The sequence below is a fragment of the Chanos chanos genome, chromosome 3, assembly GCF_902362185.1.
Source record: "Chanos chanos chromosome 3, fChaCha1.1, whole genome shotgun sequence".
Classification (NCBI taxonomy): domain Eukaryota; kingdom Metazoa; phylum Chordata; class Actinopteri; order Gonorynchiformes; family Chanidae; genus Chanos; species Chanos chanos.
The window spans coordinates 33,345,218-33,359,722 of record NC_044497.1 but is presented as its reverse complement, the minus strand read 5'-3'; the positions used below and the strand labels follow the sequence as shown (position 1 = coordinate 33,359,722).

Here is a 14,505-nt window from a genome sequence, read left to right as displayed (position 1 = left end):
ATAAAATGATGCTACTTAAAAAATGATGAAATACACTTAGAGAATACAATAGGTCCTGCTACGTTTCAACTTCAAGTCCATATTTTTAATTCCTTCTCTTCCTCTTCTTTGCACAATTCACTCTGTTCCAGTCCTTTTCCAGCATTCTTCCCATATGCCATCAAAATGTCTTAATGCTCCCCCCCAAAAAAAACACAAATCAATCCATGAAAAAGTGCAAAAAATGCCATGAAGCAAATGTTCTTCCTCCCAAGAGTAATGTCCTCTTTAATTTTGGATCCACAGAAGTTGCCTCTTTCCCACATAAAAGAAAGACAAAAAGGGAGATATGAAAAACCGCGGTTGTACTTATAGTAGCAGAAGTAGAATCAATAGTTACTGTAGTAGTCAGAGTTACTGTGTTTCACTGATATTTTTTTTTCCTTTTGTAAAATGTCTCTGGTTGAAACAGAAAAAAGTAGAGTCTGGAGAGTGGTGTCACATTGTGAGGGGGCTCTTCTGGATGTTCTCATGTTCCCTGGCCTTTCTCAATTCTTTCACTCTGAAAAAGACCAAATAGAAAACAAATAGATGGCATTTCAGAAACACAAGTTAAGGACATCATAACCACATCTCTAACCTCACATCTCTTAAACCAGTTATTCCACAAAGAGCAAGAGATGATGAGAGGAGATCTGATATGCAGAAAAAAAACACAAACACACAGATAATGTCATTGCTCCCCACTGGAATTTTTTATTTTCTAGAAATATGGAATAACCAGTCCCAACATCTTATACCTGAGATTTCATCTTTGTTCATCAAGAAAGTTGGATCATAAACTGAAAATAATGGCTAGTGCTTCAGCTACATAAACAATCATCCATAATAAGCTGCTTCCCTACTCTTGATTGGACTTGGATGTAAATTATTTGCAGTATATAAATGTTCTCTAAATGATGTGCTCTAAAAACCTCTGCATACCATGTGTTTTCTACCTTTGTTCTCTGTGAACATTCAAAGCATTACGGTTCCATCCAACTGATGTGACAGTATTTTCTGTTCTCATTTCATATTTCACTCTTCAGAACATCACATCAAAGGTCCTTTAGATGTCTATTTATGACAACTTTTTGAGCTGACAGCATAACATTGCTCTTATTCTAAAATCTGTTCTTAAAATTGAACCTGAAAATATTGTACTATTCTGTGTGTGGGTACGTGTGATATTCTCTCTGGGGTCTCCTCCACCAGAAGATCTAATATTATGCACCGAAAATATCTGGATAAAAGTTGTTCCCAAGACCACAGTCAGGATCTCCATATTCAAAGCCAGTGAGATGGCCAGTTATCTCTGAGGACATCCTTGCCACACAGGAAGTGACAGTTCTGAGCATGCCTGAGGTCAGAGAACAAGCTCCAGAGTCATCAACAAACATGCAGCATAGTTACCATCATACATCGACCCTTCAGCTCTCTGCTAAACACATATCCTCATGACAAAACACATAAAGATAGGATGAAACTAAAACATTTGCAAAGAGAAAAGAGGCGCTTGTTTAGTGTGGTGTTTTGTGTAGTTTAGTGTGGTCATTCACGAGCAGTGGTTAGTTAACAGTTAAGTTTACTGTTGTTTGAAATTTCAGTCTCTCAGTCCATCTGTGGTCCCAGTCAGCAGCTGTCATGCAAGCAGGCATCAAGCAACAGTGATGGAGAAGAAAGGGGGAAACAGAGAGAGGAAATGAGAGAAGGACACATGAGAGAGAAAGAGAGAAAGAGAAAGAGAGGGAGAGAGAGAGAGAGAGAAGGAAAGGGAGTTCTAAACTGATAACCATATAACCATCTTTGGAGAGTGAGGGGAGTGAGGGGTATAAGAGAGAGAGAGAGAGAGAGACAGGCAGAGAGAGGAAAAAGGAGAGAGAAGGAGATAGGACTGAAACAAGTAGACAGAGAGGAAAGTGAGTTGCTAAGGCTGAACTCACCCGCTTGAACAGTCTACGGTCCATCAAGGGGCTACGCTTTAACAGCAAAACAACACCAAACAGCTATTAGCACACAGTAGGCACTAGAAGGGATATAGGGATCGAAGAGAGGAGCCAAATGCAAAGGGGGTGGTGGATACAAGGTGGCCTAGCCAGTCAGTGTACCACAAAATCAAAGCTCTCCCAGCACATTAAAGGATAATAAAAGGATAAATAAATGCATTTAAAAAAGCCTAGAAAAGTAATGTTGCTCAAAATTTAGGTTCTCCCCTCAAAAAAATACTGAATAACCAAGACAACAAAGATAACAAAAGAAAAAATCTGAAAATACAAAAACAAACCAAGAAAAAAACCTGGACTAGTAATCTTGTTCGTCCCCCTACCCAAGGCTTTCCTACCACAACCTTTCAGTCATGCTCATTCTGCCATTCTAAAGGCAGCTCACATGGGCTCTGCGCTACTGTTTCATGGGGACAGTGTCAGGAGTGGCCAGTAGGGGGCGATGGCGGAGAGGCAGTTTACCTGTGGCGACAGCGGCGGAGGAACCTCATGATCTTGCGGGCAGCCTGGTCCTGTCTCTTAGTGAGCAAACTGCTTCTGAAATGGAGAGAAATGTCGCTGTTAGCAAAACACCCAAGGTCTCAAAGGTCAAAAAATACACCTACAGTAGGCCAAAGAGCAGTCTGGTTGATTTTGAAGCTTAACTTAATATGGCACGTCAGCGTATTAATTAGCGTGAAACAGCACATTGCTGCAGTTGGAGCATTGTGCTGAGTGGGTGCTGTATAGAACTCCACTACCTCAGTTTGTGCTGGACCAGGGCGGCAGTGGCTGCTCTGTGGTGGGGTCTGAGTCGGCCAAACTCCTTGTAGCTGCGGTAGTATTGCTGGATCAGCATGGCTGCCCGGCGGCTCTGCTGGAACTTCTTCTGTTCGTGGTAACTCCGGAATTTACTCTGAATTAGGATGGCGGCCTGCGTCATCTTCTTATAAAGTGCATACTACCAAAAGGCAGAGAAAAAAACCCCAGTAGGTTAAGGCAATGGGACACCAAAGGATTCACAGATAGTTTGACTAGCTAGCTTATCCGAATGCGTAGTAGCCAAACAATGAATGTGTTACCTTCAAGGCTATCCATGTTAGCTTGTAAAAAAAAGAATAGAAGACAGGTTTGAGTGATATGCAGAGACCAAAGCACAACTGTATGGTCTTTGAGAGATCTAAATGAAGCTTGAGAGACTGGCATTTTGTTGAAATGGCATGGACAAATACAGTATGTTTTTATCACAGCCGCACTGTGAGTGTGACAGCTGTTAACAGATCTCTGAGGAGGGTTTTATTTACAGTTTGCCCAAGGGATCAGTGTACCTGTTTATATTTCCTGTAACAGCGCTGAATGACAGCAGCTGCTACTTCCTGTTGCTCTCGCAGTGGGCGTCCCTGTGGAAGAGCAGAGGGAAAGAGGTCAGTGTGAAGAATGGGTGGTCTCAACTCAGCCCATGCCCTGGGAGACGTGTATCAGTCCTGACCGAGGAGAAGAAAAGAGAGACAGAGACAGAGACAGAGAGAGAGAGTGAGAGAGAGAGAGAGTGAGACAGAGACAGAGCGAGAGAGAGAGAGAGAGGGGGGAGAGAGAGAGAGAGAGAGAGAGAGAGAGAGAGAGAGGAAGGAGACGAGGAGCTTAGAGAACAAGGTAAGATGGTGCCAGCATTCCTGCTTGGATTCACTTGGCAGAGCTGGGAGAACAGATGCCTTGGAACGCCAGGAAACGGTTTGAGCTGTGGAAAACTCATTAAAGCCAGCCACGGGAGGCAGCGAGCTGAGAGAGAGAGAGAGAGGCAAAAGCAGGGCCAGACAGGTTATTCAAGAAAAGAAGGCAAGAGAGAGTGAGAGAAGGTGGGGCAGTGCATTCGTTCCTTTCAGCATGGCCATGCTATGCAATAAGCATTTCTCCATTTTTCCATGCCGAAGCCACAGGGACTGACAACAGAGTTTCTGAGTCTGTTTTAGTGTATACAGACATGTCTGTGTGTGCTCACGTGTGTAAAAAGATACACTGGAAAAAAAGAAAAGTTCTTGAAAATGAGGTGCTCTGATTGTGCTGAACCTTCCAGAATGTCACAAACCTACCCTAGTCGAATAACACCGAGAGAAAAGCCAAGATGAAAACATCACTGTCAGGTCATAAGTAAGAAGTGTTCACTGGATACCTGGGAGGTGACGCTCTGTACCTTGTACTTGCGGAAGGCTGTCTGCACCAGACGGGCGGCCTCATACAGTTCCCTCTGCTCGGGGTCAGATAAGGTCAGCTGGGCCAGCTCCCGCTCCACTTTACTGTTGGAGGCGCTGAGGAACTCGCTCCAGTCAGCTGGGGAGGGCAAGGTGGGCTTCTCAAAGGAGCCCTCACGCAGTGGGGAGCCCCCCGGACTCAGGTTAGGGTTGGAGGAGTGTGTGAGGGGATCACTATACAGCGACCTTTAGACAGAGGAAAGACGGATCCATGATGGATATTTAGACTCTCTGCATTATAATGCACAGTCACTCAAAAGAGCGTTATCAAAGACTGACTTCTGTCACTTGTTTTTTTTTTTTGTTTTCTTTACAGTGTTTCTTACCGCAGATGTATGATGCTGGGCAGGTGTTCAGCGTCTCCAAGGTAACTGGCCAGCCAGCTCATAGTGTTGCTAACTCCGGTGCTGTCCAGGGGTATGGAGTCCATGTTTGCAAAGTTCTCCCTCTTTATACGCTCAGGGGTGGCCTCAATAATGTGTTCTGCCAGTGTCATCATATTTGCCTGGGACAAACACACACAAATGCACGTGTCACTGTCTGAGTTCTTTTTAAATCCAATCTTGGGGACCCACTGAACACTGCTAACATTCCTCCAGGTTGTATCAGGTTTGTTAGTATCAGTTAAAGCAAAGAATTTCTGTCGAGTAGTTACTGTTTTCTAGGCACAAAACCATTAGCAGCTCTACAATGTCTGGTGCATTGACCAGACACAGAGATACTGTGTTAAGTCTGTGGCCACATTGTTTGCCCATTCTCTGATGTTGTCTCTTCCCTGGAGAAAAACAAACACACCACCCCGTACACACGCCCTCTCCCTTTCTCTCCACTCTCTCGCTTTCTTTGAGAAGTGACAGAGACAAATGGAGCTGGAGTAGCTCTTGGCTAAGAGAGTGGATCAATGGCTTGAGTTTATTATGTGGTGAAAGAGATCGAGGCAGTTTGCATGGCTAGTGTGACTGCTGCCTCGTGCTGACTTCACACATTAAGGGGAGGGATGGGCCTTCAGTCCAGTTCTGATTTTCTTTGCCCTGAGGCTGTGGTTTTTTTTTTTTTTAATGTACACCATATTCAGGTCATTTACATCTCTGTGGGTGTACAACAGCGTGAGCCAGTCAGCAACTACAGATCATATACAGGAGTACAACAAGGGCAGCAAGTTTTAGGCTGGTTAGTAGACTTAATTAAAAGTTTCCTGCTCTGTATACATGCTGTCAAAAGTAAAATACCAACGAGAATTCTTCTAAGACAAGTTGTTTTGTCTATGTCAAGAAAAAAACATTTTCTTGAAAAGACAAATGAACAGGATAGTGCCAGATGAAAATTCTGGAGGTTCCTTTAGCTGCCATCATGCTAAAAATGTCCACAGATGCAGTCCTCACCTGTAAGTCCTCCATGTGTGCGAGGCAGTCCTGGTTCTCCAGGTCCTCCTTGTAGGAGAGTAGTTCTGTGTCCACCATCTCACTGTCGGACATCACCAGCACACTGAGGGGTTCTCCTCGCTGACGCAGCCGGCTGGCCAGCTTCTCCTTTCCCAAGCTGCTCCCTCCACCACCACCTCCGCTGACAGCTGAGGCCTTCCTACCTGCAGCCCCCGAATAAACCTCTCTGGAACTCCACTTTTGTCCTCCGGAGCAGAAAGAGCCCAGTTTGACCTGTGATACACCCCCGGTCCCTCCGCATTCAGGTCCGGTCCTGTCTGGGCTGGGTGGGTCGGGGGACAAGGTCTTGGGGCTAGATGAAAGCTTTCGGACCTGCTGCAGTTCCAGGTTGAGGGGCACGGACGTAGCCTTGTCCGGTCGCTTCTGTGCCTGCTCTGGGTTTGGCTTGTGTTTCTTGGCTTGGGGGAGATCCCTCTGAAATTCACTGCTGTAGTAGTTGGATGGCTCAGATCTGGGCCTTCTCAAGTCTGAAATGAACCCCAGCATGAAAGAAACATGAATGAAAGAAGACAGAAAGAAAGTACTGAACATCTATGGGGGACACAGAGAGAAATGATGATCAGTGGTCTTTCAAACACATTTGCTCCATTTATGAGATACTAGAAGTAGAGTTCCAGAAAAGTACACCATTGAGACAGGATTCTGCAACAAGCACTGCAAGCACTGCAGTAAACAAAAATGCTGAGACATTAGTCCCACAGCTGAAGAAACTTGCTATTGCTGACACTGGGCTGTTGGGTTGTGTGTCAGATCTACTCACCAGGATTTGTGGTGGTGGAGGAGGAAGTTGTGGTGGTGGTGGCTGCTCCACCTTTCTGCCCACTGGGAGCCACTGCTGCGTCGTTTGCCCAATTGACCATCCAGCTGTCGGAGGTGGGGGTGTCTGGGTTAGAACTGAAGGCCATGCGGGAGTTGGGAGGAGGTGGAAGAGATGATGGTGTCTGCTGCTCCTCTCTTTGTAGCTGCTCCAGACACTCGGCCAGTTTGGTGTGACCACGTGAACGGGCAATGGACAGCGGCAGACGACCCAGGGAGTCTGGGATGGCCAGCGCTCTTCGGTCCCACTTATACAGGACCACTGCAGCCTCTAAGTGACCCAGAGCACAGGCCCACATCTATGAACAGAGAAAGAGAGAGAGGGAGAGAGAGAGGAACAAGAGGAGAGGATGGCAGAAGAGTGAGAATAAGAAAGCTCTCGACTTACATTTGACTACAAATCAATGACACATAAAATGATCTGGCAATAGATGAACAGAAACAGGAAAAATGTGCTGTCACTGCTCAGCAGGTGGCTCAGTAGGAATGCTTCTATGTTATTTGGGCAGACATTCAAATCATGTCTAGTGTTAATGTAAGGAGGAAGGAAATTTAATGTGATCCTGTCTGATTCCGGTCTTAACCCTTACCAGAGGGGTGCAGGAGAAATGGTCCACATTCAGAGGGTCTACTTCCAGCTCTAAATCAATGCTATCTGCATGTTTTGTGCTGGAAAGAACAGACATCACACTCTTAGACTGAACAACACCATAGTGGAAGCCAAAAAAACGTCAAAGATCCCAGTGAACATTTTTATGTGGCTATATCTTACTCAGGATATTTAAGGACAGTTGTTTTTCCATCAATAAACCAACGTACAACCTCTGTGTGTGTGTGACACTGACAGTTCTCTGACTCACCGCCATTTGATGAGAGTTTGGATGAGGGTGGCGTAGCCCTGCCCGGCAGCCAGGTGGAGCAGAGTCATTCCTCTGAAGGTTTTAGAGTGAATCAGATGTTTTGACTTAGTCCAACAGGCCCTGTTCATCATCTTCTCACACACCACCACCACACGGCTCTCAAACGAACTGCCTGCCTGGCCCTGACCCGATACACACTGTGCAGAGGGCAGACAGAACCACTTTATCAGCAAACACACCACAACCTTTCAGTTTACAGTTCTGAAGAGATAGGTTCTGATTCACTTTTTCTATGGAAACACTGATTTTTTTTTAACTGATAGCTCTTATTTTCATAGTAAATGAACACACATGAGCAGTAGGTTATTTGTTATTTTTAATGGAGGGGGGGGGGGGGGGCCCAATGGCCAACAGGGGAGATGGCCCAGTGGTCACTGACACTACTCTATAGACGGGGATGGCAGGTTAACAAGGGGGATGCATTTTGGTCATTTTGCTAACAAGGGGGATGGCATCCCCACTCATCCCCCTACAAATCACCTACTGCACATAAGCAACAGAATAACACATGAGCAATTATATAATTATTGTAGTACTTGGCTAGCTTGGCTTTTGTTTCCGCCACTGCCTCCTCCTCCACCTCCTCCTGTGCCTCCTCCACCACCTCCTGCTCCTGCACCAGCTCCGGCTGCTCCTCCACTGCCCTGCTGCTGGTGTCCAGCCATCTCTGCCATCCTGCGTTCCATCTGCTCCAGACGCTCCAAGATGGACATTCTGAACTGGTTATCTGGAGCAGAAACAAATATAACACACACAGTGATGTTATATCATATTGAAAACAATAAACCTTACACACACACACACACACATATATATATGTATATGAAAAACCCATATAGTGCAATGCCCCAGGTAACCACAAAAGCAAATCCCAAGTAAAAGTGTATGAGGGCATTAAAAGCAGCAACGTGTTGTTACTTCATCACACTGAATATATATTAATGACTCAGAGGAGAAATCAAGGTCTAGAGCATGGAATATAGCACTGAATACTCAAGAGTTCACAAAGAGAATGGTTTTGCTTTAGCAACTACTAGATGGATGAATGTCTGTCTTTGAATTCTGGAGCTCTCATTTAAACCACACAGTGCCTCATATCAGACTATTAAAGAGTTTAGCGATGATGTGCCCAGCCAGAACATTTATTATGGCCCTATCTAGAAGGCGTGTCATTCAATTTCTGTGCAAAATAATTTCAGTCGTTATCCTAATGACTTAAAAATCATATGGTGATTAATTCGACATTAAATTGTCATTTTTGCAATTATAAGTATTACTGCTGTGAATTATCACATTGCTGTGTGGTCAACTGTTACTTTGACTATACCCCTAAAAGATCAAGTTGCAACCACAAATCCACAAGCAGAGAAAGAAAGAGAGAGAGAGAGAGAGAGAGAGAGAGAGAGAGAGAGAGAGAGAGACAGCTCAAGAGTTTTCTGACAAGGTCATGTCATTACTGATTAACCGTCAGGGTATTTTGGGCTGCGGCTGTTCCATGCTAACATCAGTCCATGAGACACCTGGAGGCCATTTGACAGATGTTTTATCCATGCCCCTCAAGAATCCACATTAACTCAGTCATCACACATGAAAATCTGCTACACACTCCTGCACAGATACCCCACAGTCATTCAGAGGCTGAGACACCAGTCTGGTGTAGTACGATTACAGATGGAGCACGCTGACCAGCTTTGGCCTCCTTTCACTAGGAGCTGTTTAAAAAGCACTGCAGGGTTAGAGGTGACAGCCTGTTTAACGTTGGAGGCATGAGCTGCCTGGATGGGTTTTAACATTAGAATCCAGTCTGCTGATAGGCGACTGCGGGGTGTAGACAGGTTAGCTGCACGGTGTAATGCTGAAGCCGCTGTCTGAAACCATGGAGGTGACAATAGGACACTGCTGCCAGCCTGAAACTCACTGCAGCACTGCACAGTACTGCATTAACATCTCTCATTTAGGTGCTGCCAAGAGCCTGTTTCTGTGGCAACCTGCTGCTGCTGAGCGGTAACTAAGCGACAGGAAAATGCCTGTGCACAGCTCCCACAGCATCATCTTACTGATGAATGGAGAGAGGTGGGTGCACGACGCAATGCAAAATGTTGGAGGCAGCATGGGGGAAAAAAAGACAGATACAAAAAAACCCCAGAAAAAACAACAGCCAAGCCCACAGTAGCCATCAGTGCAAGCAGAGTCTATTGTTTTCACACTGACACTGGCATCTCTTCTGACTTCTGCACATTATCTGAAGATCAAAGTCCATCTTGTAATACTTGTAAGACCTGATGAAAAGCTTTGTGCAGAAGAACTTTAGGTATGTATGAGAGTGTAAGAGTCCAGTGCTGCGGTGCTTTGTGTGTTTGCGTGTGTGTTATTGTTCGTGTGTGTGCACGTGCCCTATTGCCTGGTGATAATAGCTGTGTGCTGAAATTCATGATCTAGAGGCCATGTAAACTGTCATTTTTCAACAGCTCACTCAAGTGCACGACCGGCAAACTGCAGCAATCACTTCCGAGGTACGATCAGTCATTTCAATTAAACCTGACAGATTTCTATCCCGACTACACAGTTACAAAACTACACCGGCAAAAGACACCGAGTCAACAAGCCCCAGCTCAATCCGTCTCTTCTCACACATACTGTGACAACCCTCTGAGACCAAGTCCATCTCTGCTTCATATTACCAGTGCGAACCATCAACAGGAACCATAACATCCATCATCAGCAGCGCGTGGGTGCCTCGGGGACATGAGAGACGGCGTGTGTGTGTCAGTGAAGGATGCTGGGTCAGCAGGCTACGGTCTGACTCGGTTTAGGGTTCGAGCTGCACCCATGCAGAGTGTGAGAGAGACAGTAAGTGGGAGCTCTAAGCAGCGGCCTGACATGTCTTCATTCAGCCCCCTATGCTGCAGTCTGCTGCAGTGCAGATGATGTCATCTCCACCTGCTGCTGTGCGCACTCAGAATGCCACACACGTACACTGCAGAGGGGCTGAGAGAGGAGGAGGGGCTACGAGAAAAGGGGGCAGAGAAAGGGAGGTCCCCCACCAATCAGAGACGAGACAACTATCCTACATCGAAAACACTTTCCCATCTCCCTTTACTATTCATGTGATAATTAGCAGATGCCGAGAGCTGCAACGCTTAGATTAAGGGATATACAGTGTGCTCAACTAGCAATCAAAAGACTTTATGTGTGAATCAGCTGAGCTCATTTTAGGCAGGTATTATTTACGTGCAGATAATACAAGAAACAAACAAACAAACAAACAAACACTGTCATCACAAAGTTAAAGCTGAACCTGTGAAACCAATGAAAGGTTAAACACATCTGAAAGAGGAATGAGGTGAATGCTTCACTAGATTTAGTACGTCCTATGTCTAATTGTATATTGTTAAGAGTGCTCAGGAAAGTTCATGCAGACTCAGGTTTCATACTATCTCTCAAACACTGTTCTCTTGGGTTTTGCACGCTGCTCACCGATGACACTCCGTCACCATCTTGTTCATCTCCTGAGATTCTCCTCTGTCTCTGTTGATCTGATCTGATGTGCCATGTCACCACAGTCTCACACTCCTTGACAAGAAGCCCTCACCATCTGCTGCTCTCCCTCTGAGAGGCAAGATCAGCTCCATAACTCCACTGCTCACTGAGTCATATGAGTCAGGTCCTCTGCTAGCTCACCACATTCATATTAATGTCAGAGAAAATTCAACAGAGAGGATCTGAGATGAAGTCTGCTGTTCGGTCACAAAAGAGGTTAATCTGATGGTTATTTTTGTCCAGATGTTAGTGAGGAAGAATCAGTGAATGCAAAACCTCAGGGAGCTTTGGCCACTGTTTGTTTGTGTCTATTTAGAGGTACGGAGAGAAGAGAGAAGGAGACAACAGAGAGATGAGACAGGCTGACCTCTTTAAAAATCTGTCTCTCCGATGGTGCATGCACACATACCATAATGTGAAGAAAGACCCCAATAAATTTCTCATCCTTAAAAAGTCTGATTGGCCTTCGCAAGAGCTGCTTTAATTGCATAAACATTAAATGGCTATGTCCTACACTGTAATGTGTAACCATCACTACATTCCTCAGTGTCCACTGCTCAGAGCGAGCATGGAGAATGTCATATAGTTGGTTTCACCCCTTAAAATGTTTAAAACACATCTGGCTTTCACAAACCACTTTCGTTGCTTCATCTATTAAGTAGTTGATGAGAAATGTTCGATTTCACTTACAAACTTTTCTGGTTAAATACTAGTGTTAAAGTGTAAGTTGACCTGTTCATTACACCTATATCCATGTCAAAGAAAGAAAAACTGTGGTTCCGAGGCATAGGCACATATACTCTAAGCAGACACCAATCACTGAAATAGGAAACTAGTGAGTGACTACACCATGAATAAGAACCATAAACCTGGCATAAACAACCAATCAGAGAGTAAAAATGAACCAATATGGCAAGCATAATTATATAATTCCTGTCCACCTATCAGAATGAGCTACTAATTCAAACTTCATGCTGCCCCATCCTTGGCCATGAAGTAGTTGATAGTGGTGATCAGAGGTAATGGGGGGGGGGGGGTCTCCAGGCTAATGGTATGGTGCAAGTCCTTCCCCTGTGTTTAGCTCTGCTTCTTTGACATGGGCTGGTATTTAGTGGAAGTTCATGGGAGGAAGCTACAGACTTTTGGCTGAGACTTCCACAGCTGGCCAGACCATCTGCACCCATTCTGGTATTCAAACAAGGACCTATGCCCCCCCCCCCCCACTAAACTCACATTACCAGTCAAGTACCCCCCCCCCCCCCCCCCCAACTCACATTACCAGTTGGGTCCTGTCTCACTGGACTTGTTATGGGACTGGCTTTTTAGCTGAAGCAGCCACAGTCCATCATTAATGTGACTGTAACTTCACTTATTTTGCTGAATGTCTTGTTAAATCAGACTCCCTGAGCAGTAAGTGTCTGAAGGCCAGGGATCAATATGAGGAGCTTCAGATGTGCTCTTCCCATTTAGCCACGACACAACACATACTTTCTGACGAACGTGCAATCATGTGCTTTATCTTAAGACACAATGGGTCTTCTGAGAGTGAACACCATTTATAAAATGGAATACAAAACATAGAAAAATCTGCCATGTCTCACTGCTGGGTCACCATGAACAGAGGTGTCAATATTGATTGTGTTTTCAGTTCTCCTTAGCTTCTGCCTTAGCTTTGTCTGACAGCACAGTCTAAGGAGAGTCCAAGCCCAGTTATTCTACTGCATTGATGCAAATAAATGAATGTTTTAATCACATTCTAAAAGATCTAGTCAATGACACAAGTGAAATATTCATATCTCTGTGAAGTGACTGTGTTGCGTAAATGACAATGCAAACTGTCTGAAGAGAGAAAGAACAAATGTGGCCCAGATTAAACCAAATAAACTTGCATTCACGAACTCACATACACATTAACTACTCTGCTGGTATCCCTGTTGGTGCTAGCATTCAAACAGCTGGACTTCAACAACCTGTCCTGTTCCAGAACAAATACCATTACAACAGAACAAGTCTCTCTGATGCCCAGACTAGTCTAGACTTTAAAAAAAAGCCCAAAGCCAAAACTGAAACAGCTGCAAACATCTGCTGCACCATGCACATGTTTCATTGTTTTCCTTCATGCAGTTACAGTAGGCAGTCTTTAAAAATTTTCCAGATGCTTCATTATACAAATAGCTGACATTAACACAACATGTAATGTGAAGGGAATTCACTTCATACAACAAATGTTTATTCATGAACACACAGTCCAGTTGTAGCTTTGTGCGATTTACAGGCAAGGTCAGGATAACATGTTTGTGACCTCTTGGGAAGCTCTGCTTCTCTGGAGGCAGGAGAAAAACATTTCCAGGGCAGAGTCGTGACTTGGGAAGCATATCAGTTGCAAGTTTCACACGCCAGCCCTGCCGGCAGACAATACAGAGAGGAGGGACTCTAAGGAGCACTAGCTATTAGAGCCAACAGGAGCAGCAGCACAAACAACGGACATCACGGTGCAGAGCTCTCAGCTGTTTGATGGCACTCACATAATCATTTAAGAGACAAGACAGGTGCTGTACACATCCATCACAGAAGTAATACTATTACAAATACAGAATTATTAACACTTCTCAACCAAACAGCTAATGGAAAACAGAGTCAAAGCAACAGAAAACAGGTCTACTGGCATTTTAATACTGCAAGCAGACATTCTGTATGAAGCAAAGGGTTATGCACTAGTCAAAGGAAGAAGGCAAAGGAAGGTTAACAATCTAAATGACAGGTGAAACTCAAGCCAAAAAAGTAACAACTCAAATTGTGCTTTTGGACTGGGTTAATAATTGTGCTTTCTGGTGAATCAATAATCCACCAGAGAGGCTTGATCAATAGTATGACACATTCCATTAAATCATCCCACAGAAAGGATGTGCATTTGTATCATAAAGACAGGTGAAAATTGTTAAAGTCATGATCCATTCTGCTTTCCCGGATCCAAACTGAATTTCTCCTGCTTTTCATTTCCTCTGTATTTGGGTGAACTCTCCCATGTAAAGCCTGGCGATAAATCAGATGAAGCCAAGACTGGCCCTCTCTGGGATAAACTGTTGCATCCAGCCTTTTACACATGGCCTTGTTACATCACTAATAAAATGATGTATACCTGTGCACACACTACCTACATGGGAGAGCAACAACAGGCCAGGCAAATATTCCACACAAAACAAACGTAATATACTGTGAAGGTGTATTTCCAAACTGGTTTCTGAGTAAATTCTGCAGACACCTTGTGCATCAGTGATGGTAACATATTAAAATAAAGTGGATGAATCTAAATGATTATAATGTATTAATTTTAAAATATCCATTAAAGTCATTCTTCACATAAGCAGATTGGCTTAGATGAGACATGAGTAGATGAGACGTATTTTTCTCACGCCATCTACTATAACTCTTGAATCAGTTAATCTCTTGTCATTTACCTTTCAATTTCATATTTGCCCTCTGTGCTTTCACTGGCTTGCCAGGCTCTTGAATAATTAACTAGAATTCACATGGAACA

At 44.4% G+C, this 14,505-nt stretch overlaps 1 protein-coding gene across 1 annotated transcript in view; it reads right to left on the bottom strand.

Moving 5' to 3' along the window:
* Positions 1–508: 508 nt before the first annotated feature.
* The window catches only part of camta1a (calmodulin binding transcription activator 1a), a 255,895-nt gene continuing 241,898 nt past the window's right edge, over positions 509–14,505 (bottom strand). Inside the window, exons 12-24 of the mRNA XM_030768721.1 lie at positions 7,964–8,154; positions 7,368–7,564; positions 7,098–7,176; positions 6,452–6,806; positions 5,632–6,158; positions 4,576–4,754; positions 4,192–4,435; positions 3,329–3,400; positions 3,083–3,103; positions 2,762–2,961; positions 2,484–2,558; positions 1,962–1,992; positions 509–541 (exon numbers count right to left, since the gene is read on the bottom strand). Of these exons, the coding sequence (XP_030624581.1) occupies positions 509–541; positions 1,962–1,992; positions 2,484–2,558; positions 2,762–2,961; positions 3,083–3,103; positions 3,329–3,400; positions 4,192–4,435; positions 4,576–4,754; positions 5,632–6,158; positions 6,452–6,806; positions 7,098–7,176; positions 7,368–7,564; positions 7,964–8,154 (2,204 nt within the window). The remainder of the gene's footprint in view (positions 542–1,961; positions 1,993–2,483; positions 2,559–2,761; positions 2,962–3,082; positions 3,104–3,328; positions 3,401–4,191; positions 4,436–4,575; positions 4,755–5,631; positions 6,159–6,451; positions 6,807–7,097; positions 7,177–7,367; positions 7,565–7,963; positions 8,155–14,505) is intronic.